This window comes from Strix uralensis, chromosome 1 (assembly GCF_047716275.1).
Source record: "Strix uralensis isolate ZFMK-TIS-50842 chromosome 1, bStrUra1, whole genome shotgun sequence".
In the NCBI taxonomy this organism is placed as follows: Eukaryota; Metazoa; Chordata; class Aves; order Strigiformes; family Strigidae; genus Strix; species Strix uralensis.
The window spans coordinates 12,792,771-12,818,326 of record NC_133972.1 but is presented as its reverse complement, the minus strand read 5'-3'; the positions used below and the strand labels follow the sequence as shown (position 1 = coordinate 12,818,326).

General features: G+C 40.4%; 1 protein-coding gene across 1 annotated transcript; it reads left to right on the top strand.

Moving 5' to 3' along the window:
• The first annotated feature begins 10,175 nt into the window (after positions 1 to 10,175).
• On the top strand, positions 10,176 to 23,568 carry INHBA (inhibin subunit beta A). The gene is made up of 2 exons (XM_074888953.1): positions 10,176 to 10,775; positions 21,842 to 23,568. The coding sequence occupies exons 1-2, from the start codon at positions 10,388 to 10,390 to the stop codon at positions 22,726 to 22,728; spliced, it is 1,275 nt and encodes a 424-aa protein (XP_074745054.1). The 5' UTR covers positions 10,176 to 10,387; the 3' UTR covers positions 22,729 to 23,568.
• Positions 23,569 to 25,556: the final 1,988 nt, after the last annotated feature.

Here is a 25,556-nt window from a genome sequence, read left to right as displayed (position 1 = left end):
CCCCCTTTTCTCATTCCAACAGTGGCAACAGTAGATGCTATTTGGAGAGAGAATGTGAGCCTGGACACTTTCTGTGGGCCTGTCCCTTCAAACTCCCCAGCATCTACAATTGTTGTATTAAGGATGTTAAAGGGTATGTCCCTGCCTATTCCCTCTGGTAGTTTTTTGTGGAGCTTTTTGAGTCTTCTGATACTGTGCGCCTCCACAGCCTCCTGTGGCAACAAATCCCAGAAGCTTAGTCTCCATTGTGTAAGCACTGTATCTGTTTTAAATCTTCTCCTACTAGTTTCAGTGAGTTTCCCCTAGTACTGCAGGATTTGGTGGATAACACTTCAGCATTGACCTTATCTGCCATCTTCATGATTTTCTAAACCCCAAGCATATCTTCTCTCAGCCTTCTCTTCTCCAAGCTGCCTTTCTTCTTATTAAGCAGCTGCTCCACAACCTTAATCATTTTAGTGGCTCTTCTCTAACTCTACTATGTCCTTCTCTGAGATGTGGAGACCAGAACTTCACACAACACCCACCTTGCGGGTGCACCAGGGCTTTATATAGTGGCAAAATGGTGCCCTCTGTCTTGCTCTCACACTCTTTCTGACAACACCCAACATTTTGCTGGCTTTTTGGACTGCCACTGCACATTAAATTTATAAGTTTGGAGACCTCTACATGACACCTCCAAGACCCCCCTCTCCCTAGGCTGCAGATACCCTTGGGAATACTTCCCTGAACATCACTTCCAGATTGGTTATTTGCTGATTTGTATGAAAGGATTCACTTCCTTCAATTCAGCTCTCAGTCAAAGCAAGACACCACAGCAGGCAGCTCAGCTGAGCGTCCCAAGAACTTGTTGGACTGGGGACATGAGCTAGCCTCTGTGCATGCGAGAATGTGGGTGAGGAAGGCTGTCCTGCGACTGTTCCTGCTGCACCTCTCCTGTGAGCGAGCAGATTACATTATTGTTCAAAGCTGCCAATTTGGCTCTGATCACAGGAGCTAAATTCAGTTTAAGGGGGAAAAAAAGGAACCAGAACTAACCCCCCAAAAAGAATCTGCTTCATGAGAAACATCTGAACACTTCTTTGTTGGTTTTATACTTCCTAGATGCTTGGTTACTGTCCCTGAACAGGCAGCTTCAAAGGAGCAATTAAAAAATGTGTGCATGGACACACAGATGAGCCCTGTTTGCACACAAAAACTTTATTCTGGGCTACCTTATGTCACCCCTTTTAGCAGGAGTCATCACGAGGGCATGACACCAATAAGCAGACAATGAATAAAGAAAATAACTGTTTATAAGTTCATAGTTGGCATACAAAAGTTATTGAAGAGGAACTGATATTCTAGGCAACTGGCCATCACTGCTGCCTATCAACCCTCTGTTCCCTCAACTGTTACTGGGTGTTATAAAGCTCATTTTAAACGCACTTCTACAAGACCTCTGAGCTTGGCAGGTACAATTTTGTGCTCAGTGATAATCAGGCTTAAACCTTATTGTTCATGCACATTGTAGTCTGTAGGCAGACGCCAGGCAAGTAGGTATTTAACTGTCTCCATGTTACACCTCCCACCTGCACTGAGCTACAAGTATAAAATTTCAACCATAAAATGTGAGGTCACATGAGAAAAATTAACGGAAGTAGATTAGTGAATTAAATCCAGATTTGAGGACCCCATACCTGTTCCAAAGGTTTAACCTCAGTGCTACCAAGTCAAATCTTAAGTGTTATAGCCCCAGATTTGAGGAAAATTCTGAGATAAATTCTGAAAATTAGGCAGATTTATGTTTGAACCCGGAGACTCAGGGTCATCTCCAGGGCTTTCTAAAATGGGAGGGGGGGAGCAGTTTCATTACATCAGCAAATGATGTTTATTTTACTCCCCTCACCTCCCCATATGTGAAATGCTCTCAGTAATTTCCTGTGTTTCCCTGAAAATAATGAATGAAACCCAACCCATCCCTCAGAGGTAAGCTGCATCTCTACTGGACATGAGTCTAAACATTATTTTAAATAACCAACATGAAAACAAACCAGTGCTGGCAGTAAGAATACAGCATGGCGTTGCTCACTGCATATTACGTGCTTTAGCTAGACATCATGTCAAGTTAAAAGAGCTTCTGAATTTGATGGTTAATAGCAAAAATGCTGTACTGAGATTTTCAGCAAAGACACAGATACTTGTTCATGCTCGCTCCTGGAAGAGCCCCAGCATCCTCCTGTGTGATGCAGGGCTAGAAACTGTCTCTCCTAGAAGCTCACTGTTGCCTCAGAAAGCAGCACTGAAGGACACCAAGTAAAGGTGGTGCCAAGATGGTACCAAGGTGGTACCAAGAAAGGCAGAATGCACGACAAGAACTGACACTTGGCTTGATGTCAGCCAAGATCAGCTGGTGTCGGTGCCCTCACCCACATTCTGCCTCCCCTTACGGCTTCTTTCATTCAGATCCTGAAAGGTCATAAGAAACCAAACAACAGCAAGGGCTGTTGTCACTTCTGGCCCACAGATCTCAGAACAGATCTTGATTCTTTCCGTTTTACAGATGGGGAGATGAGGTATTTGTCTTCAGCAGTCGAGGGCAGAGCCAGAGAATCCAGATTTCCTGGGTCCCCAACTAAGACTCTATTCACTAACTGGTTGCAAGCAGTCAGGCTTCCCCTTACTATTTTCACTGCAGGAGGTATTTACTTTTTCACAGTGATTTTCTCCACAGGGGATTCACAATGGACAAAGCAGTAACGATGCACAAGATCAACATACCCTTTTTAAGCCACTTGTTGGTGTCGTCAGTATTTCACTTATGCCAATTCTCTGCTGGCCACTCTCACAGGGAATATCTGTCAATGTGTGACACTGCAGCTTTTCCCAATGACCTGTGCATGATGACTACCTCGGAGGATTTGCCAGCATAACCTCTTGTTGAGTTCAGCTCAACGAAAGTGGCAAGCTTACGAGCTTCATTCAGTTCCCTCCCACACATCAGCAGATTTAGAAGTAATCAAAACATAATAGGCAAAATGTATCCCCATCATCGAGGCAGCTAAAACAATATGAAATTGGGCCTTTCTTACAGTACAAGAACTAGGATCTGTTTTTAAAAGGAAAAGCCAAAAAACAGACATTAATATGTAGAAGTTAAATTAAAAAAAAAAGCTTTAGATCAGACCTTCTACTGATGTAACCCCATCTCTGAAGTCAGGAGGGCTACCCTAATTTACATTAACTAAGGGTCCATCCCTCCTCTTGCAAACAGAGCTGTAAATCTTTCTAAAATCCACAGGCAGTATTACACTGGGAAGTTCATCAATGAATAATCATCTGAACAGCTTTTATCTAAGACCTGATTTCTTGTTTCTCTGTTGATCTACCCATAGTTAATATTAACCTTCAGAGTCAAATCTTGATTCGACTGACTTCTGCTCCCACAGCCAGCACTAACTTCATTGGTATCGAGAATTGGCCTTAAAAGCTAAAAGATAACAGGGGTCTGTACTTACACTGTTGTGTGTGTTCTGATTTGACTACTGTAGTAAAAGGAACACAGAACAGAGAATTCAGGGCTTGTCAGAGAAATAAAACCATTCCCCATTATTTTGCAGCTGGCCCAAATATATCCTTGATAAAACTCCACTGATTGAAGTACAATTACATAAGGAATTATTTTGATGTATGTTTTGTGCAACAGATGAAGTTTTCAACAGCATGCAAATTAATTTAGTGGAATCTACCATTCCATAATAACTTTAATTCACCTATAAATGTTAAATGCTGCCCCAACTTTAGCCATAAACTTTTCACCCTACTTGGAACCAAATAGGATCTGTCATCTGGGGGTCCCTCCCTGTGTGCTTTGAATCACTGATGTGACTCTAATCATAACCTCTGGAAATATCTTTGAAGACAGCATCACTCAAGACATTTTACACATTACAGAGCTGTTTCTGAAGAAAAAAAAAAAATTACTTTTCTAGTAATGTACTGAAAAATCACCTGTCAAATGAACAAGCTGTGTGAACAACTTTAGGTCTTTGGACTATCCTCTACAGTTATAACTTCACTCCATATTCTCTGTAATTTCAAGAAAATTCTCTTTGTAAATAGGTTTTCCTCCAAATGCAAAGTTTTGAACAAGTTCTGATTATAGAACACATTTGTGTCATATCACATCACACTAATAACATCATCTGTGTCACCTGGCTTATGTATTCATATCTCCTGGTTTTTATTTTTAAGTGTAAAATGGCAACACATATGCTAAAATAACATGGACATAAAAATATCCCTGTTAAAGAAACAGCTCACTGTTCCATGAGTTGGCAAGAAAAAAGATCAATGAATGACATGGCAGAAGACATAGGTATAGTTTAGAAAGAAAATTAACATACTTGCTTCTGTTAGTCAGATTGACTTTATATAAGATTCTCTTAAAAGAGAACATTTATACTTATCCTGCCCCCCTGCAAAAAGTGTCATACATTAACATTAAAAAAAAAAAAAAAGGCAAGAACGTGAAAGTTATTCTTTAGCCCACCCTCTAGACCGAGTTCTTATCCTCAGATGAACTTTATTTTTTGACCAGCTCACTAATTATGATGGCCCCTCTAAACAGCACATAAGCATTAGAGTTAGCAGCAACAGCAAGACTGGCCTTAATTGGTCCACTTACATAAAAGTAGAAACATAAAACTTCTAAATATAAGTTTCTGGCATATCTTTTCTTGCTATTACAGTAAAATAAGGTACAACAGAGCGAGATTCCAGCTGATTTGCACAGAAATCTGTGCCAATGTGTTTTCTAGTGACTGCTCTTCAAAGCAGGAATAGAGACACACAAATACTGTTGTGTGCAATTTGGGATTCTAAAATAGCCAGTAAATCACACAATCTCCACTAGGTGAATAATGAAGTGGCACTGGGCCATTGTTTTTAATGGTTTGTGAGATAAAATCCACAATTAAGAAAAAAAGAGACAGGTTGCTGGAATACTAACCTTTCTCTCTCAGTCCCATTCCTTTAATTATTTCTGATCCAGCAGGGAACTAAAATATGCCTGCGAGCCAGCAAGATAGGCTCAGCATCACTCTGATGTTTTATGTGTTCTCAATCAGTGGTATCAGAATTTAAGTTAGAAATCCCAACTTCACTAAATGAACAATGATTATCTGGATTCTGAAGCTGCCAGAAAAAAGAAAGAAGGAAAAAAAAAAAAAAACCAGCTACAGTCTTTCCCAAGAGCAATTGCCCTTTCTGGCAGGAAGGGGTAAAAATAGAGGCAGCTCATTAATATGGCTTGGCAGTGCTTAATGGCAGCTGGTCTGAAGAGTTAGATCAGTGGGTCTTTCCAGCAGTACTCCCGGAACACTGCCAGCAGGTGTTGCTGTGTTCAACAAAATGAAAAGAAGTGGAGGGGTGGGGAGAAAAATATTTATAAAGAGAGAAATAGGTGTGAAAAAAAATTAGTCACTGAGTAAAGCTTTCATTAGGCCTTTGGTAAAGCTATACACAAATTCCCCTAGGCAATAAGGAGCATGTTCTGAAATGAATAATGCTTTTCACTTCTCCTAATCTCCTTTCAGAAGTTATCCTGCACTATAAATCACATACATGTTTGCTGTGCTTCACTCGGTAGCCTTCTCTTTTTGTCACAGACCACACTCTTTCACACTGGGAATTCTCTGACCCACTGCCGTTGCGGGAGAAGCTACGGACCGGCTGGGTGCTGCATCAGGAGCGGTGTGATGGTCAGCAGCCGACGCGCCAGCTGCTGCAAACTGAGCACCGCGCTACGCCGAGTCCAAGGAGAAGATAACTTGGTTCCTTTCAGGGCAGTTTTTCCACTCTCTGTAAAACCAATGCAACACAAGATCTCTTGCTGAGCATATGTCTGCTGCCAAATTACAACAGTGACTGCACTACCAGTATGTAACTAATTTCAAAGAGTTTTAGGATGCCAGTTAAAATCAAATTCAGTTTGGTCCTGAGAAAAACAGAATTCCATGCTGGAAAAGTGCTTTGCCAAAACTCAGTTTTAGGATCCCCATTAAAAATACGGTCCTGAAAATAACTAGGTATGTGCACGCTCATTATTTGTTTCTTCAAGCATGCCTCTTACTGTCCCTGAAGGAAAAAAAAAGGAAAAAGAAGAGCTGTTCTTTGTAACAACTGGAACCACCAATGTCAGATTGCAGGAAAGCTACTGAAACCTGTTTCAAGAGGCTTCAATCCACAGCATGTTACAGCCTGAAAACTTATTATATGCATATTAAACCTGGGAAACAAAACAACCTATCTGGTCATATGTTTCCCATTAAGTCCTGATATTTCGCTCACTCTACCAAAGCTGTCGTGTGAATACAGCACACGCACCAGTTGGAATCAATGCTGCTATAAGGACTCCCTGGTATCACTGTAAATTGAAAATTTTAAATCTTTCTTCCCTGATCCAGATCAGCCATATTCCAAGACAGATTAAACTTACATTACCAACAGGACATAAAAATACAATTATAAGTACGATTCAGGCCAAAAAAAAAATCTGAAGGATGGGGATTTTCTGGTAATCAGTGGGTGTTTTGAATGAGTAAAGACTGCATGATCATGCCATTTGTCATAAACGGTACCACATAAAGCCAGCTATTATGTGTGTTTAAGAAAGGAGATAGATTTTGGATTTACTTTTGACCTTATATATATTACTCTTGTACTGCCTAATTGGCATACAGTTATTTCTGATTTTCATTAGTAAACTGAAATGAAAATTGCATTTTATTTTATTCCACATGTGTTAATATCACACTTGCAAAAAATGTGACCTGTCATTCATTGTAACTTATTTTTAGATGTCTAAACATTTTTTAATAGTGTGATGCAATCTGCACGTCAAGAAGCCAGGAGACTTGGACAAGAACAATATGAATCATTTTTTAAGAGCTTTAAAGGGATCCCTAAGTTAACAGAAGGACATATTTATACAAAGACTGAATTAAAAAAATTCATCCACAGCAAAAGGATTCTTAATCAAGTGCATTTTCCTGAATTTGAAAAGAATCCAAATTTGCAAATAGATTATCTGGTATATCCTTAAGTATGAAAGAAGAAGAAAACAATTTGCAAACTAGTAATTAAGTATCTGGCAAACACTGTATTTGAACTAAATCAGTGATATCTACATCTAATAATATCTATATCTAGCTATGCAATAAAACAAGTTGGAGTGTGTCTTCCTGACTCATAATGTTTGCTTTCAGTCTGATTTTAAGTTCTAGTCTTTAAAAGGATACAGAGATCACCACTACAAGTTGAATCCACGATATTTTGTCATGCTAGACAATTAGGAGTTTCCATTAGATAATTACCAGAAGTATGTCTCATACAGGAAAAACAGTCAATTGCTGATGTAACAGGATTAACCAATCCCGCACAGTGATCCGGCCCACTTACTTTTGACAGACATTATATGTGAGTGTACACATGAGAAATACAGTATAAAGCTTCGCATTATAAATACCACAAAGAGGAACTTCAGCAGTTCTTAATGCACAATACAGCAGTCTCCTCCTGAGAGTCAGGACTAGAGAGGTAAAACTTTACATCAGCTTTTTTCTTTTAAAATTGAAACTTTTAATTCCTGTGCATGCTGTTGCATACTGTTAGGGCTATATTGAATGAATGCATATACAGAGCTCTGCAGCTCAGGTAATTTTATAGAAAGGGTCTGAACCACCATTTCTATATTTATTCAAACATCATGTATTTTTGTACATATATATATGTAAGTATGCAAGTACAAATGAACTATGTATCAGCAGTATCAGCAGACTCGCTTTTAGAAAACAGTGGTTTTTAGAAAGTTATGCTTTAATGTTAAATCTGTCATCATCATGGTATGCAAGTAAAATATGCTATACCTATATGTAATAGAGATTGTCTGTGATAAGTGTACCTGTTATATATGGCAAGCGACGTATACCCCACAGCAAGAACCTAAATATACTTATCTGTATTTTATATTGATTTTTGCCTATCCCTTACTTTTCATCAGACACTGTTGGGATAGGTGCTATATTAGAACTATAAATAACCCCTTTAATTATGTCATCTGTTAGTACATCTAATCATGAATGCATATTTTCATCTGAAATTATTTTTTCATCCAATTAAACTTTTAGTTCTATTTCAAGCTGACTTTCAGACTTCATATAATTACAACAGACTTTGGGCTGTTCACAAGATCCAAGAAATTTAGATGTATTATAGCGAGGTTTGTGTTACAAAGATGTGTTTATAAGAATGGCTGCAGGGTTTATAATGCTGACAGACCCATAAGTGTAACAGTATATAACAGTATAGCAACTGAGGTCAGTAAAACACAGATGAGGGTGTACTGTGGATGCCTTATAACAGTGAAAGACTTATAAAAGAGCTTAATTGAAAAGGACTTGCAATATATAACATTTGTAAAACTTTGGTTGATTGTTCAATTACTTCTGTATGTTTCATTTACTCTAACTATAATTCCTTGCCTGTCTCTCAGCCCATGTGCCTGTAGTCATCTCATGGAAATTAGAGACCTTACAATGCTTATATTTATAAATTACTGCTTTCCACTAAAATACAATGGTTGATGCTAATGTAGTGAAAGTGGAATATTTGCTGGGTAGGAGGGAAGCACACCTGAGAAGACAGGGGTGTGTGAGAGACAGAATGAAGGGAAGGAGAAGAAAGACGGTAAATACTAAAGAAGCAGAAGCTGTTCTAAGAAAATCTGTACAAGTTAAAGACCAGAGGGAAAGAACCTCAAAAGTTAGAGTCTATCAGCCGTAGTTTTCTCATTTTCCATTACCAAGTTCAAATGTGAGGGAGTTTGCTAACTTCACCCTTGCTAGGTAAGGAACAGAACGGAGAGGCTATAGAATGTGAAGGCAACATGAAGCCATGGCAGTGACACAGGGAATGCCTCTTCACTGCAGCGCGAAACCCTCACGGGCATAAACTAGCAAGACTCTACCAACACTGGTTGAAACTCTGGCTCCTAGCAGTATTTTTGATTGCTTTTCATTCCCGATGTCTTATTCTAATATTGATTGCTCTGCACGGTGTAAATGAATGAAACAAAAAGAGCCTTCTAACAACAATGGGCCAAATGTAGAAGACCTTACTCAGCCTTCACTCGGACAGGATTATTATTGGCATCGTTGAGGGATTTGCCTGAGTCAGGAGTGAGTATGATCTGGCCAGATGACATGTAACACTTTTCACCTTCAAAGCATTATTCAGATGTTACTTGATTAACCCCAAGCCTAAATATATCTGCCTGAGAACTTCTAGGCACAGACTAGCATAGAAGTAGGGATATTTCTTGTATGAGGGCACTACCTTAGCATGTCACATATATGTGCTGTACCAACTCCTGCTTAGGTTTTCAGTGCCTGACCGCATATTGCAGCTGGGGAGCGTATCATGTATTATATAGCCCTCCAAACAACAGTGTTATTTTGCTCCTGTCAGATCTCTTGCCAGTGTTGATAACCTCCAGCATTTAGAAGTGAGCAGAAAAGATCTTTTCTCTTCTACTCAAGGCAGAATAATGTCCTGCCCAAAATATTCAGAGACCCTGCCCTCATCTCCATCTCATTCACAAGCTATTTAACATCTCCTGCTATCCCTAACAATACCAGGCAGGACCAAGAGCAAGGTGCTCGTTAATAAAAGGCTTCACTCTTTTCATTCATTCATGTTTCCTCTGTTTAGTTAAGCCAGTGATACTGTTGAAGGAATAAAACAAACAAACAAAAAAAAAGAGAAAAAAAAAAAGGGAGGGGGGGGGGCCATGACAGCCAGGGGGGAGCCAGGAGGGCCAAATGGAGAGAAAAAAAAAGAGAAAAAAAGAGTAAATTTACAGGAATGAAAAGAGATTTTAGAAAGGGGGGAGGGCAGAAACCACGAGTAGTGATATTTGAAGAGAGGTGTGTGTTAGGGGAGCAATGAGCATAAGGAAGCCAGCCTGCCTGTTCCTCCCCCTTCCTAATCATAGCCTTTACTCACAGACAAAACTCCCTCCCTCTCTCATTCACTCACTCACTTTAGGCCAATCCGTCCTCTCTCTCTCTCCCCCTCTCTCTGTGTCTCTCTCCTACTCTGAGACAGAGTCAGAACTCTTCTCCCTGACAGCCACAAACATCTACAGCACTTATTGCATTCAGAGAGGGAACCTGCAAACAAAACTTCACAGAAAACTTTTGGTTCTTGTTCCAGAGAATTTGCTGAAGAGAAGGAAAAACAAACAAACAAACAAACAAACCAAACCAGCCCCAAAAAAACTGTGCGTGAAGGGGGAGGAAAAGCAGGGCCTTTTAAAAAGGGAATCACAACAACTTTTGCTGCCAGGATGCCTTTGCTTTGGAAGAGAGGATTTTTGTTGGTGCTTTGCTGGATTATAGTGAGGAGTTCCCCAACACCAGGATCCGAGGGGCACAGTTCAGTCACTGACTGTCCATCATGTGCCCTTGCCACGCTCTCAAAGGATGTGCCCAGCTCACAGCCTGAGATGGTGGAAGCAGTAAAGAAGCACATACTGAACATGTTGCACTTGAGGGACAGACCTAATATCACCCAGCCGGTGCCCAAGGCAGCACTTTTAAATGCCATCAAAAAACTCCATGTGGGAAAGGTGGGAGAGGATGGTTATGTGGAAATAGAGGATGATGTTGGAAGAAGAGCCGAAATGAATGAAGTTGTGGAGCAAACCTCAGAAATCATCACTTTTGCAGAATCAGGTGAGTGCTTGAAAACCAAATCTGTAAAATATTCTTTCTGCCAGAACTGCAATTAACATCTTTTCTTCTCCTCAGCAATAATGTTTTCTGCAAGGTTGTAGGATGAGACCTGGGGGAAGGGAGAAGGAGGAATGGGATGGGGGGTACAGGACTCTGAAGGAATTTGATTTTTCTGACTTAGACTTGGCTACAGATTACACTTGCTAAGCACAGACAGCCACACAGGGAGGAAGCTCTCTAACCAATCTTGAGCAGAAAGTCAGGCTGCAGCGGGGACCTCCAAACTGTGCCTGTGAAGCCAGAGTACTTGCAGTAAAGTACTGGATTGCAGAGCTGATGGTGAAAGAAAAAGGGCTGAAGCTTTTTAGGGAGTTTATCGGGACAGAAAGTGAGCTGCAAAGTGCTTGAGAAACAACCCTTTCATGCAAAAATTATAGTGGAAGTTATAAAATGAGATGAAGCAGCTTTGACTTTTAGAAGTGAGAGGGCTTTTTTGTGGGTTGTTTGGTTTTGGGTTTTTTTTTGGTTTTTTGGTTTTTTGTTTTTTGTTTTTTTTTTTTTTTTAAATTTAACACAGCATCTTCGGCAATGAAGAGTTGCAGGGACTGTCAGATGACTTCAATAGAACCGGACAAGTTGCTGTAGCTGATCCAATTTGTAATGCAGACTTCTGCATACTGGAAAAAAAGATTCTGTTCCTAAAACTCTCCCGCAAAAAAAATGCAACCTTGGTAGGGTGTATTTTGAACTCTTTCACAGTTCTGTTTTCCCTAACTCTTATACAGTAAGAGCTCAGACTGTAGATATTACTAAGTAATGGCTTAAGACTCACATCCACTGCCTATAGGAAACAGCTCTAAAGTTGTACTTTCTGTCTTGTTCCTACATGAATAGGACCAGAACCCATTTTAATTCAATGTATATGTAGTGCATGGATATCTGTTAGTATATGTGAGTATGTTTATACACGCATCAATAGCAGTATCTTGCAATAACTCTATCATCTAACTAACAGCAACTTTTTATGATGCTGTCTAGCCAAAGCATTTTTTCTGTTGCCAAGACGGTTTTAAAAGAATGTCATTGTTTTGTTTGGTACAGCATATGGTAGGCAAAGTATGCAAAGGAACTCCAAGCATTTTTGTTTAAAAGTTTGCTGCAGCAGTATAAACAATTAAGACAACACTCAGAGTTTCCAGTCCTGAAAACCTGTTGACTCAGATGTTCTGTTTGCAGGGAAGCCATGCACAAGAAGTGTGCATGCTTTTAAGAGCAGACGTTCCTGCTTGCTGTCCGATTTCCAGCTGTACAAGGAGCCCTTGCCTTTGGAGTCCTTGTCAATATACACATTATCAGTTCTTTCGGTATGAAACCTCAGGCTTTTCGGTTTTTCCATCCCCTCCACTTCAGAAAGCAGGCAGAAGGTGTCAATGCCAGTGGTCATTAAAAGCAGGGGAAGCTCAACGTTAGTTTAGAAATGAGTTTTTAAAAGCAAGGAAATCTCTAGGCTATCTATGAGTCGGATTCCCCACCTGATTTTCAGCAACTCGTTCTAAGCACAGTGAAACACATATGGCATGAGCAGTGGTTTCTCTTCACTGTGTGAATCCCAATCATTTGTAAACACATTATTGTCTCTCCTGAGCTCTGACACAAAGGAATTTGGAATTTGATATATGCCTACTCAGTACGACACCCTCCAACGGCGGCTCCTGAAGCCATTGGCTTTCGGGGTCACGTGAGCAGTGAAAATTGTGCCATTGCCCACACACTGGCCAATAGTCCAGCCACCAGTCCCCCCCGCCACAAACTACCCAACACTAACACATCACTTAGTTTGATTTACATAGCATTGTCCTACCGCTGCTAGCCAAATTAATTTAAGAAGAGTTATGCTATGGAGTTGCGCAGCTGAAGGACGGGGGCATCCGCTGTGTTCCCATGTATTTTCTTCCCTGCTGCTATTCCTCCACCTTCATGCTGAGCCCATCCTGGAAGCCAAGGCAGGATAGCTGCTCCGGCCCTTTTTCCCATACCTGCTAGGCTTTGATTTGGGAGGAGGGAGGAGCAATTAGCAACCTAGAAACCGAGCTCTAGGGTTTGGGCTTATAATGGAATTGGTAACTCCACTCTGTAGAGCAACTTCAGACTGCTAAAACTGTTTTTCATCCATAGTCATTCATATTTGGTGTCTTGCTAGCAACAGAGGATCTACCAGACTTTACAGGTGCCAATGCTGCAGCAACTTCAGTAAACTCTCTCTGGGATCTCTTCCACTCACGTATCAGCAGTATTTTATGTCAAATATTAAAGCAGTATTATTTCTCCTGTTGAGGAAAGTGAGGCAAAAAGAAGGCAAGTGACATGTCATATAGGAAGTATGAGTTAAAAAGGCAGGAATAGAATATAGCCACATGGACAGTGCCCACTTTTCACTCAGTGGGAACTGGGAAGAGTTTGTATAAGTTTAAAACACCAAGCAGGAGAATAAACGTGTTCCTCACGGTCAGGTTAATGTTCTTCCTGCTTTTAATGTGAAACTCGCTCTGTCTCCAAAGAGGGCAATAGGAAATCAATGAAAATGAATGGAAACATCTCACATTGTATCAAATAAAGGTCTATGGAAAGAGAAATAAGACTTTAGGCTTTTTGTTCCTTTGGGTATGACTTGACATAAACCAGCCATTCCCCCTACCTTTCAGAAGCCACATTTACTACTTGCCTTCATAAAAAAGTAGTATTTCCATCTTTCATCAGCTGTATCCTCAGACATACAATGAAATGGAGTGAATGAACAAACAGTGCCCTGTGCACATGGCTCTGGCTTGAGACTGCTATTTTCTAAAATAGACCAAAATTCAAACGAGCACGGGCTTCAGACAATTACAGGGGACGCTAAATGCAGTGAATTTGTCTGAAGCACAGGTGTAGTTATGTCCAGGAAATCAGCAAAATAGTTGGCAGGTAGTTTTCACAGCTAACAAATCCAGGCAGATCTTTGCAAAACTAATGACCGTGAGTATTGGGCAAAAGTTTACAAATGCACCCTACTGTCCTTTGGCACTCTTACAAGTAAAACATGAAAATTATTTTCTACTTGCATATCAAACTAAGATTACTAACCTCGATTAGTTCTGCTATGAGGGTAGCTGTGCCAGAGCTCTGTGGATTACTTCAAGGTCTTAAAAATAGACTTTTGAGGAGAGGGGTCATACAGTTTTGTGACAAGCAAATCCAACAGTTTCTATAACTGAGAGACCCAATGCTCATAAAATATGGTTGGCTCCTAACTCTTTCATTATTTTAAGTAGATAGCTTATTAGGCAGACCTGGGATTTTGCCAAGTGAATTTGATCCTGGCAACTAAACTACCAATGAAATGGGTTGTTAACATCAGCCCCCACGAAGGTGATAGGAATTACTGGATGGAAATACTGAAATCCAAAGGCTTATAGTTAGGAGAACTGTCAGGAAAAAAAATGAGAAGCCTGACAGTTATTTAGACTGCTTCTACCTTTTTGTATCACTTCATACTGAATTCAAGGTGAACTGACTTGATCATGTGATGCCTGCTTTCATGTGCAGATACAGGTGTGTACACACTCACGCCTTTTCCTAGGAAGATGCCTACTCGTGTACAGCCAGGCTGGCAGCTCAGGAGGGAAAAAAGGATGGGTCGCTTATGCCTCTTTAAATCATTTCATCAATTTCCTTTTGAAAGCGAATGTATTTAATGGTACAGGTATCCGTGCGGAATAAAGAATGGCCACGAGAGGGCACACTCCAAAGGCTTTTTGCTCCACACGAGGCAATCTTCCTGCAAACTCCTATTTTACCTAATTGGATCCTGAATCCCAGAGATCTTTATGCTTATCTGTAGCTTCTCTGAGTGGAGCTCTTGTTTCTCTCTTCTAGTTTATTTAAAAGGCAGAGATTCACTGGAGTGGAAGACTGAAAGTAAAATAATGCAGGAAGGAAAGAGGCAAAGGGGAAAAAGATAAATTAATGGATACTAGAAGTTCTGGAAATCTAGAGAGATCAGAAATTATTATTATTATTTTTTACAAGATACTGAGAAATGTGACTGTGAATCATCATCTGAGCTGATTTTCTCACATCTTTTTTTAATGCAGTCTCCTTGGCTTTTAGAAAAGAAGCCTATTTCCCCTTGAATTTTTTTTTTTTTTTTTTTTTTTTTTTTTTTTGCTTTGGCATACTATATCAAAGATTTCAAGTTTAGCAAATGAAAGCAAGTTACTTCCAGAAGAAGAAAGCCATTCTGTATTAATCTGTTTCATTGTAACAAAATGTGAGAATTCAGGGAGGTTGGTTGGTTTGAGAAAGCACAGACGAATCTGAGAAGGTGGGAAACAGTTTAGAAAGAGATACCTGAGAGAGAGAGAAAGTACTGCATGTGTCCATCTCTGTGTGTAGCCATGCACACAGTTTTGTATGCAAAAGCAGTTGGGAATATCTGAATATGCATTTGCCTGTATGTGTGTATAGGGGCATGTATGTCCATATGTACGGGTATGCCAAGGCAGACATGCTTAAATACCCGTGTAGCTGTACCTGCACCATTATAGTACGAATAGACCCCTGCAAATAAATATGTGCATTCATGTGCTCTCCTGTGTGCAGGATGCATCTACACTGCATTATGTGTAAATGATTCCTGCCGAGGAGTTCTTATATCTAGATATGTCTGTATGGGTATGAAAAGGCAATCTCATTTAATGCAACAGAGCTTTGCAAGATTGATTTAGGATTGAAGCTTAGTCTACTGGAAGCAATTGGAAGTTCTGTTATTCATTTTGGTGGGCTTGGGATTTGGGCCTTAGTGCACAGAAATTAAACATTTTAATGAAAACAGACTGGCAGCTTCTGATCCACTTAATTTTAGAATTTAAAACAAATTATTACAAACATGTGCAAAAAAGTACTCTCTTTTATGAAAGATGAAGACTTGGTATTGTTTTTATCTTGAAATATGTTATTTGTGCAAGTGACTCTAAACTTTGTTTGAGCTATTTTAGACGTAAATGCAAAAATCAAGTAACAAAAAACTTCAACCAAACAAACACCTTTTTTGTTTCTAAATATTTAAAGCCATGTGGGGGAAGGGCTTTCAATTTGGAAAGAACTCTAGGCTGTGGATGTAAAGTGCTTCTCCCTCCTAACAAAATAGCAGAGGAGAGTCAAGGTTCACCAGAACTGAATTATTTCACATTCTGAATGACCTTGTCAATGCCCCTTTGAGTTAACTTTTCAAGAAAAGGTATTTAAACAAGGTTGCTGCTGCTTTTTCACCCATGAATGCTTGGGGAATAGTTCTTTTTCCCGGTTTTCTTTTTTGGTTTATTTTTTTCTTACAACAAAAATCTCCTTTTGCTGGCAGCAAAGGATATGTGAACATAAAGATAAGGTGTTTGTTATTTGTGTCATAATTGCTCCTCCCTTTGTAAGAGGCAACAGTCAGGCAGTCAGGGAGCAGGAATGAAAGTACGCAACCTGGATGACCAGTCACATACGAGGGGTGATGAATAGTTAGAATAAATCGTTTGCCAGTGATCCATAGGCTGAAATGCATTCACAGAAATGGCCACTGTCTAATCACGGTAATAACACATTTGTAATAATCAATCTGCCCAGGGGATAATTGCCAGATGATAACAGTGCTAAATTCACTGAACAAATTCTATGCTGTGAACAATTCATCTAAATCTAGTGGTCACTCATTAGTAAACATTTTGAGCAATTATCTCTCAATAACCATGCTCTTCTCTTCACTCTCTTTAGAGGAACCTTTCTAGTAACCTATTTTTTTCTGTCTCCTGGGGAACGGAAATGAGAAGTGAAGAGAAGGATGCTTTTGAATGTAATTACAGATTGGCACGCAGTACAAATTCCCCCAAATCTAAACATAGGCAGTAGTAAAGTTAGCAACTAAAATAGGAAAAAAAAGCTCGCTTTGTATGGAAAAACAGTTCACTTACAGTATAACATAAAAATGGTTCAAAATTAAGCAGCAGCGAAGCATGGAAATTTAAAGTAACAGCACCTTCTTACACAGTGAGCATTTTTCAAAGGAAAATTTACATACTGTGTATTAAGAGAAATTAAGAATAAGTCACATTATAATGTCAAAAAGGATAATCACTTTCATTAGGAAAAAAACAGCCTTAAACATTTAACAGCATATGGTTAAAAAAAAAAAAAAATTTAATTATCTTAGCATTTTACTCAAAAAAAGATCCTCTTAATTGTATAGCGTAGACCCTACCTAGTATATGTATATATCTTGAACTAACGGGGCTTGATCTTGAATCCCGCTGCAAATTGCAAATAAATGAGCTTCGACTGCATAGTTAAAGCCAGCGATACTGAAGGAAGGATCCTTAGCCTCAGAGGAAGAGCGTGCTGGAGCCGCAGGCTCCTGCCGTGAGCGCAGCACCAGCTACCCCACGCAGGGCTGCCCCCGCCAGTCCCCCGCGCCTGGGCCCACGAGGGCTCTGCCAGTCCCTCCACGCTCTCCTGCGCCGTGGCCATCACCAAGGGCTCTGGGGAGCAGGTACCAAGCACACAGCCCCACGCTCAGCCCTGAGCAGCCCTTCCAGAGGTGCAGAGGAGGGTACCTGTGCAGGCGCCCCTCTGCTCGCGTGTTCAGGTTTCTCTCCTAAAAAGGTGTGTGCGAGCACCACTGAAGAGAAAAACAGATAGGAGCAAACTCTCATGCTATATATACCGATGCTACACTTTCTTTCCATTCAGTAAGTCCTTCCATTAAACCTTTTACCATATATGCACTACTTCTTAGGGCTTGTATTTTTAACCATTTCTCACAGCATTTGCCGGTGTCACTCGCGCTGCTAGACTGCTCCCTCAGCGTCACAGCCCTCTTCCTGGAAGGGACTTTGCTCAGCAGTAAAGCAGAGAGGTGGCCTCTCCAAGGCTTTGGGAAGGGGAGATGAGGAAAAGCAATCAAAGGGGGCCCAAAGTAATCCCTCATCTCCTTTTTCAGCTGCTTTCTGCTATGATAACAATCCAGGCTGTTGACATCGCCGTTTATATGAGCATGGAAGTGATGAAGGCATTACCACCGTTGGGCTGTGGGTCTTTCCACAGGAGTCAGGCAGGAGGAGCAGGATGATTAGGAATGGAAAAAGACCCTTGTAAATCAGCTTCAGCAGATGAAAAGGCAGGACAAGAGGATAAACAAAGTGTAATTATGGAAGTGATACCATCCCCAACTTGCAGGAAGGTCTCCTTTTTACTTTCAGTTAGATTAGCAGTATATATTTCCAAAGCTTTGAACCTGGTCATTAACCCAGACCAGAAAGGAAAGACTGCTAAATCCCTAAGCAATATTTGGACAAAATGAAATACAGTGATTTTTTTTGTCTCAGAACACTTGAAGAATTTATTTTATTGTAGCACTGAACCTTTTGGAAATAAAGATCCTGTTATAAAGTGAATGTGTAATCATAATAAGCCAGATCCAGAGATCGCAATTCAGTTTTAGCACAGGCCAAACTCTGATTTCAAAATGAGCTTGTCTGAGCATAGTGACCTCGTAAAGACTGCAGGATTCATACCATTTGTGCTGTGTGATCGTAACAAACTAGTTGTGAATGTGGAGAGAATTCAGAAAAGCTTCGTTTTTTCCTAATGTGAAAGCATGCTTTTTATCCCCAACTTTGTACCATTCCCAGTCTCCTTCTAAAAAGATCTGTGAAAGGGAACGGTTTTTTTAAATTGCTATAAAACCTTTTATTAGCTATGCAGGTTTGAGGACTTGGGATTTTGTTTCTTCCAGAAATATTAGGCCCATATAAGCTTCCTGCATCTTTTTTCTTTAGTATCTGAATTGACCATTCGTGTGGGAAAATGTAGCTAACCACATCTAGAGAGGCTGTTATTGTAGCTAACAACCTACAGGGAGGCTGTTATCCCTGTATAAGGACATGTCTTATACCACCTCACTCAAACTCAGTTCCCTCCAGTGAAAAAAAAGCAAGTACTCGGGTACTTTCACCATACTATTCTAATATTTTTAGTAATGAGGAAGAATTCAACTTTCACACATACAGGAGCATATGAAAAACGTATTAAGAGAGTCCTTGAGGTCCTGTTTCTTTCATGTAGTATCTGTCAAAAAGACTGGTTGCATTGCTACACTTCTAGCCAGTGCATAAGGTAATATGAATATTTACTGTTGGAGATATGTCACTTCGTAACTATTTTCAACTCCCACTAGCATGGAAATAACAGAATGTGAAATATCATGCATTAGCACTTAAGAGTGTTAGGCTATTCTGTAACTGGGGGGATGTCTGACTTTTCTGTTCATATGGGCCGTACAGCTTCTTCCCCTTTTGAGCCAGGTCTGCACACCCCACCTGCTTTCTTCAGAGCACATGACTGCACCAGTCTTCCATGTTCATGTCCAGAATAGCTGATCTGCTCATGCACAGGATCCCTCCTAGCACCAGAACTGCTGTCTGTGCCCAACTTGGTACCTCAGGAACACAGAATAAGTTTTGCACTTCCCAGCAGTATATGCCTATTCCCCACACCGGCCTGTGAGCTCTGGGGTGAGAGCAGCTGGGAAGAGGCTGCTGGTGTCTGAACACTTTCTGCAGCTTGGTCTAAACCATCTTTTTTTCCCCAAGGTTTTCTTGGGTAGGGACAACAAGCAGAAGACGTTGAATGGAGAGTCTTGGAGGCAGCAACACACTCCTGGCAGGTCACGTCCCTTCAGGTTTCCCTGAAGCCCAGTTTCCCCTCAGAAAGGGTTTATCAGGACTGTGCCAAGGGAAGGGATAAGCTAAAGTTAGAAGCTTGCTTTAGAGGAGAGAGTTGAGGGAATGAAGCCACAGGCTGGTTGGCTGGTCCTCGCAGGCTGTAGAAGTATCCATTCTCATGGAGAACACTCTTTACAACATCCCTACATACAAGGCAAGCAGCCTTTTGGACCAGACTTCCTTCAGACTCAAGGAATGTCATTGTACATCTCCTCACGCTCTGAAACCCGGGCAGGAGTGGGATTAATGCCTATCACCTGCCCTCTGCTCCAATGCAGCTAGCAGCTTTGCCATAGTTTCATTTCCAAGACGGAAAAAAATGGTGTTAGCTGGTAAGAGCTGACGAATGAACATTCAGTCATTCTTGAATGAATCTTATTTAAACAATAATAGAAAAACACTAACTCCACCATGCCTCACAGTACTGGTCAGCTTGTGCTGTCTTTTCTATAAGCCACTTCCTTTTCTAAGGCACAGTCCCCCTGGTTCATGTAGCTCCCTGAGAAATTAATGTAACTCACTTTGGAGACTGGCATCAGCAAAGTCGGTGAGAAGCAGTTAACACAAACCATGTGTTTCCCTATCTCAGTGACAGTTAAAGTCTACAATTTCACACTCTCACTTAGAGGGAAAACAAAAACAAAACGCTGTGCCCTTTGGCCACTGTAATTCAGAAATGTCTGTCTCTTTGACCTGGGAATGCCACCAGGGAAAGCTGACTGTGTCAGTGCCAGGACTTCACAGAGAAGGAAAGTAACAGGTAGCTCAAAGTGCAGCACAGTCTGCCTACAGACTTGAGAAACCAGGAACTCTTGAATTTGCAAGTGAATACAGGATAGATGTCACTTGTGATTTTGCCCCACTTTTGTCTCACCTGAGAACAGGGTAGCAGGGACATGGTCAGGGAGCCCCTACTAGTGGCATTCAGTGGCAGTGGGAAGCAAGGAGGAGAGCCTTGCTGCTGTGAGAGCAATTTTTCCTGTGTGCGTCCAACCACTTAGTTTGGATCACCACTTGATCTTTTTAGGGTGCAAAGTTCTGGTTCCCTGACAAGCAGAACCGCTGCACAGAGAATTGGGTCAACAACCGTGGGTAGCTCAAGAATTATATCACTGACAAACTGGTAATTATGAATACTGTTTCTGTCTCACTAAGGTCAGATATCTCTACATTTCACATCTGTGACCCCAGTCCATTCTGGCTTCCATGCTGAGAAAGAACAAAAGATGCCAACATGGCTTTTTCTTTTGTCAAGAAAATAGAAAAGCACCTCTCTTAAAAAAATAATACCACCACCACCCCCCAGCTAATTCATTCTCTCTTAACTTTTTCATGCTCTAGTGATCAAATTATTAAACAGCCCTTATTATTCATTCCAACTTCTGCCAGGGATATGAGCTCTGTATCAGAGAAACACCCCCTCACCATCATAATCATCATCATGACATCTCAGCAAGTTGATACAATTATGCCAGAGAACCATCCCCATAATTATACAGTTCTTTAGCTCATTTCTCAGTGTATTCACCATTACTATAATCACAGCGAGTACAGTGTGTTAAATTAAGAACAGGATTTACAGCTAACATCTCACAGGATGAAGAGACTGCCTGCTGCAATTCTGCAATTCTTTGCAATATAACTCTGCAAACCTCTCAAAGCCAAGGCTCATATTTTAGTATTTCTTTGTTTTTGAAACAATTGACATTTACAACTCATTTTAAGATGTATATAAGAATGGCATTTTACAGAGGGAGAAAGGGCAGACCTCGTTCCCACATAATTTCCAAAGTATTGCCAAAGAATTGGCAGGTGTGGAACTCACTTCCTAACTTCAGCTATTAGGCACAGATTTGTATGCGTATGGTACATATAGTCATGGACTGTCGTCACAAAAGCATTTTTGCCTTTCAGCTAACAGCTTAAGCAAATGAACTCTTAGCTACTGATGCTTACTTGCCATGAGATGCTTTACATAAATGGCTATATCATTACTATAACAAAAAACTTAGGTTAAAATATGATACTGGAAAACAACATGCAAAGAAATACTTCTCTAAAGAGAGAATTTTCACAAAAGACTAACCGAGGGGGGGATGAGGTGAAGGAAGGTTAGAAGAGAAGAATCATAAAAATTTAAAGAGCCGAGTAGGAAACCTAGGGAACTTCATGCCTGTGGTGACAGTAATAGAATTCTCTTTAACAGAATGCGAGCAGACATACTAACAAGTTCTTCCTGTCTATTTCCATTTACCAAATCAGGCACAGCCAAGAAAATGTTGCACTTTGAGATTTCCAAGGAAGGCAGTGAATTATCAGTGGTGGAACATGCTGAAGTGTGGCTCTTCCTGAAGGTCTCCAAGGCCAACCGGAGCAGGACAAAAGTCACCATCCGCCTGTTTCAACAGCAGCGACAGCCAAAAGGCAACTCTGAAGGAGAAGAAGATATGGAGGACGGGGGGCTGAAAGGTGAAAAGAGTGAGACTTTGATTTCAGAAAAGGCAGTGGACACCCGTAAGAGCACTTGGCACATCTTTCCTGTCTCCAGCAGCGTCCAAAGACTCCTGGACCAAGGCAAGAGCTCTCTGGATGTGCGGATTGCCTGCGACCTGTGCCAAGAGACTGGAGCCAGCCTGGTGCTACTGGGCAAGAAGAAGAAAAAGGAAGATGATGGGGAAGGGAAAGAAAAGGAAGCTGGAGAATTCACAGGAGAAGAGGAGAAAGAGCAATCGCATCGGCCCTTCCTGATGATGCTTGCCCGGCACTCAGAGGACCGCCAGCACAGGCGGCGGAGACGAGGCCTGGAGTGTGATGGCAAAGTCAACATCTGCTGCAAGAAGCAGTTCTTTGTCAGCTTCAAGGACATAGGATGGAGTGACTGGATCATTGCACCTACAGGTTATCATGCCAACTACTGCGAAGGAGAGTGCCCTAGCCATATAGCAGGCACATCTGGTTCATCGTTATCTTTCCACTCCACTGTCATCAACCATTACCGCATGCGGGGCCATAGCCCCTTTGCCAACCTCAAGTCATGTTGTGTGCCCACCAAGCTGCGGCCCATGTCCATGCTCTACTATGACGATGGCCAGAACATCATTAAGAAAGACATACAGAATATGATTGTGGAGGAGTGTGGCTGTTCATAGACACATGTGTGCTCAAGACCCTTCTCGTTCAGTTGAGAAGAAAATGTATCAAAAGCCCAAGAAGAGGAAAGACCGGACATGGTATAACCTTTTTTGAATGAAAAAATCATCGGAAATAAAAGCAAAAACAAAAGAGAGAGAGAAAAGAGGGAAAAAAAAAAAAAAAAAAGACTTATGGAGGATCGGAAAAGACTGCAGCTATAAAAAGGAAGAAAGCTTCATGAACCCGGGCTTGAATGAGATACGTCTGAATGGTGGTATGGGTTGGGGATTTCCCCTTCCTTTCAGTATGCTCCTTATCTTATTACATAGTATACTAAACATTAGTTATTACTAGGGGAGTTATGTTCCCTCCCTTAGTTACCCATCAGTTCAAGCCGTGGTAGCAGCTCATCTAACCTGCAGCAATTTGGACTAAGTCCAAAATGTCATTGAAATTCCTTGAAAAGCCATGTGTATGAACACTACATTCACTGGCACTTTCCCCCAGAATTTACCGAGGAACTGAGTAGGTGTGTAGTGTTTGTGTGTATATGTATATGGCTATGTATTTATATACATATCTCTATACATACAGACACTATACACATACATATACTTAACATTGGTAAAGGGACAATATTGTGCAGGTGTATACACCTTCATCTTCTGCACTACATTTACAAAAAAAAAAAAAAAAAGAAAAAAGGAAAAAAGAAAAATGAAGAAAAAACAGAATAAAAAAAGAACAAATGAAAGAATAAAAGTTACATTTTGTAAAGGTGCTTACAACGTTAGAACTATGCAACCTAGTTGGTTTGAAACTGTTTACCTGCAAGAGAAAGAAAAAAAAACCAGAAAGACTTTTTTTTAAAAGGAAGTAACTTGTTTTAAAAAAAATTCTTCAGTGAGAGATACTTGAAAGGAACATGTTTGTCCAGTTACTGGAGCCAAACATTTCTATATTTTGTAAAAAAAAATTTTTAATCGTTTACTATTTGCACTACAATGGTGTCTGACCTGTCTAATCCTTATTTAACAAATATTTGCAAGGGAGGGTGGTTGGGTGTGGGAGGGGTTGAGAGCTGCACTTATTGTGAGCTATACAAGAACTGCTACAGCACACAAAATAGCTATTTTTATTATTATAATAATTATTATTATTTTGTACCTTAAAATGAATAGACACATACACCAAAGACATTTGTGCGAGCCTCTAAAAAGTCTGTGGTTGGTACCATTCACCTGTAATAAGTTAGGGTTTGAATTAAGGGTCAGTGGGTTGATTACATTCAGGCTAGAATATCTGTTAACCAGTTAAATTCAAATTGTGCCCTCAACAGAAATTTGCCATTTGAAGCACGCCCAGAAAAGCCCTGGGATTTGGATCCAAGGTGCTCGGATCTGAGGTCCATCTAAGCATAATTGTACTCTTTTGCATGTACAACACTAAGACTTGTCCCTGGTGCACAGCAACTGTGCATTGTTGGGAAACAACTTTATACAAGGGATATACATATATATATATATGTATATATTTCTGTATGTATATATGTATGTATACACAAGGTATAAGCACTTCTGGCTTCACTTTAATGTTCTTAAAACAATGAATGTTTGTGTGCAAAGCACAGTATGTTAAAAGATTGTTTGTTTGTTGCTACCAAGTGGGAGGCTACACGTTCAAAATGGCATTTGTGTGAGAGAAACCTAAAGTGCTGGTGTACACTTAGAAAGTCTTGATGTAAAATTGCAAGCAGCTTTGGGCCTGCCCACTGTCGCCCCTGCAAATATACAGAAAATGGCAGTTGTGGTAGGATTTCTGTTTGAAATGCAGTCTTCGGCAAAAGACTGGCTTCTCAACCACCACCCTCTAGCATGACAACTCTTAATGGGTTTGCGCGTTACCTGTAAGACCTAATTTTCAGTGTCAACACCTAACCTGAAGGGTCCAACCCGTAGGGCATAGGTAGATAGTTTTTTTAAAAAATTCTATCGCTGTCATATTTAAAAGAATGTTAAAGTTACAACATTTGTCTTTGGGTAGGGGGAGAAACCTTTAGGCCCTGTTTACACTGAGTTTGATAACCCTGAGCCTGAAGCTTCAGACTCTCACAGGTTTGCAGGACCAAGCCCCCGTTAGCTGCCTTCTGATGGGACAGGCTTCAAAATGCCTCTCACAGAAAGAAGCACTAATGTGGCTCCCCACCTTGTTGAGAGCACAGTATGTAAAAAAAAAATCAAAAAAACAAAAAAACAAAAAAAAAAAAAGAAAAGAAAAAAAGATAGCACAATTTAACCCAGTCACATTGGCTAGGGATAGTGTGTTAGCACCTTCATGGTGGGAACCATGTTTGAACAGTGTAATCAGGGCCTTCATTTTTTGTCAGCCAAAACTGTTTGTGTGTGCATGTGTGCGTGGGTGTTCTCTGTGTGTGCATACATATGTGCGCATGGGCGCATGTCTGTATTTGTATGTATCAATAGAGATTAAAAAAAAAAGGAAAAAAAAAGAAAAAAAGAAAGAAAAGAAAAAAAAAAAGCCCTTTCCTCTGTTGAATAGATATCAACGTACATGCTTATAGCTAAGTTTTCTATCTAATTTATTCCACAGTATTTAGATTGCATAGTACAGCTAATGGGTTATACATTTATGTACTTTTTATACAATGCATTTTTTTACAGACTTGTTTGCAATTTGCAAAAAAAAATTTAAAAAATTATAACAATTGGGTAAGCACTAAATTTGTCACTAAAGTATTCTGTAAAATATCAAGGCTTTCTGATTTAAATTATTTGCAGAAGTTCGTTGGGTTTTTTGTGTTTTCTTCCTGGGGAAAGGGAGGGAT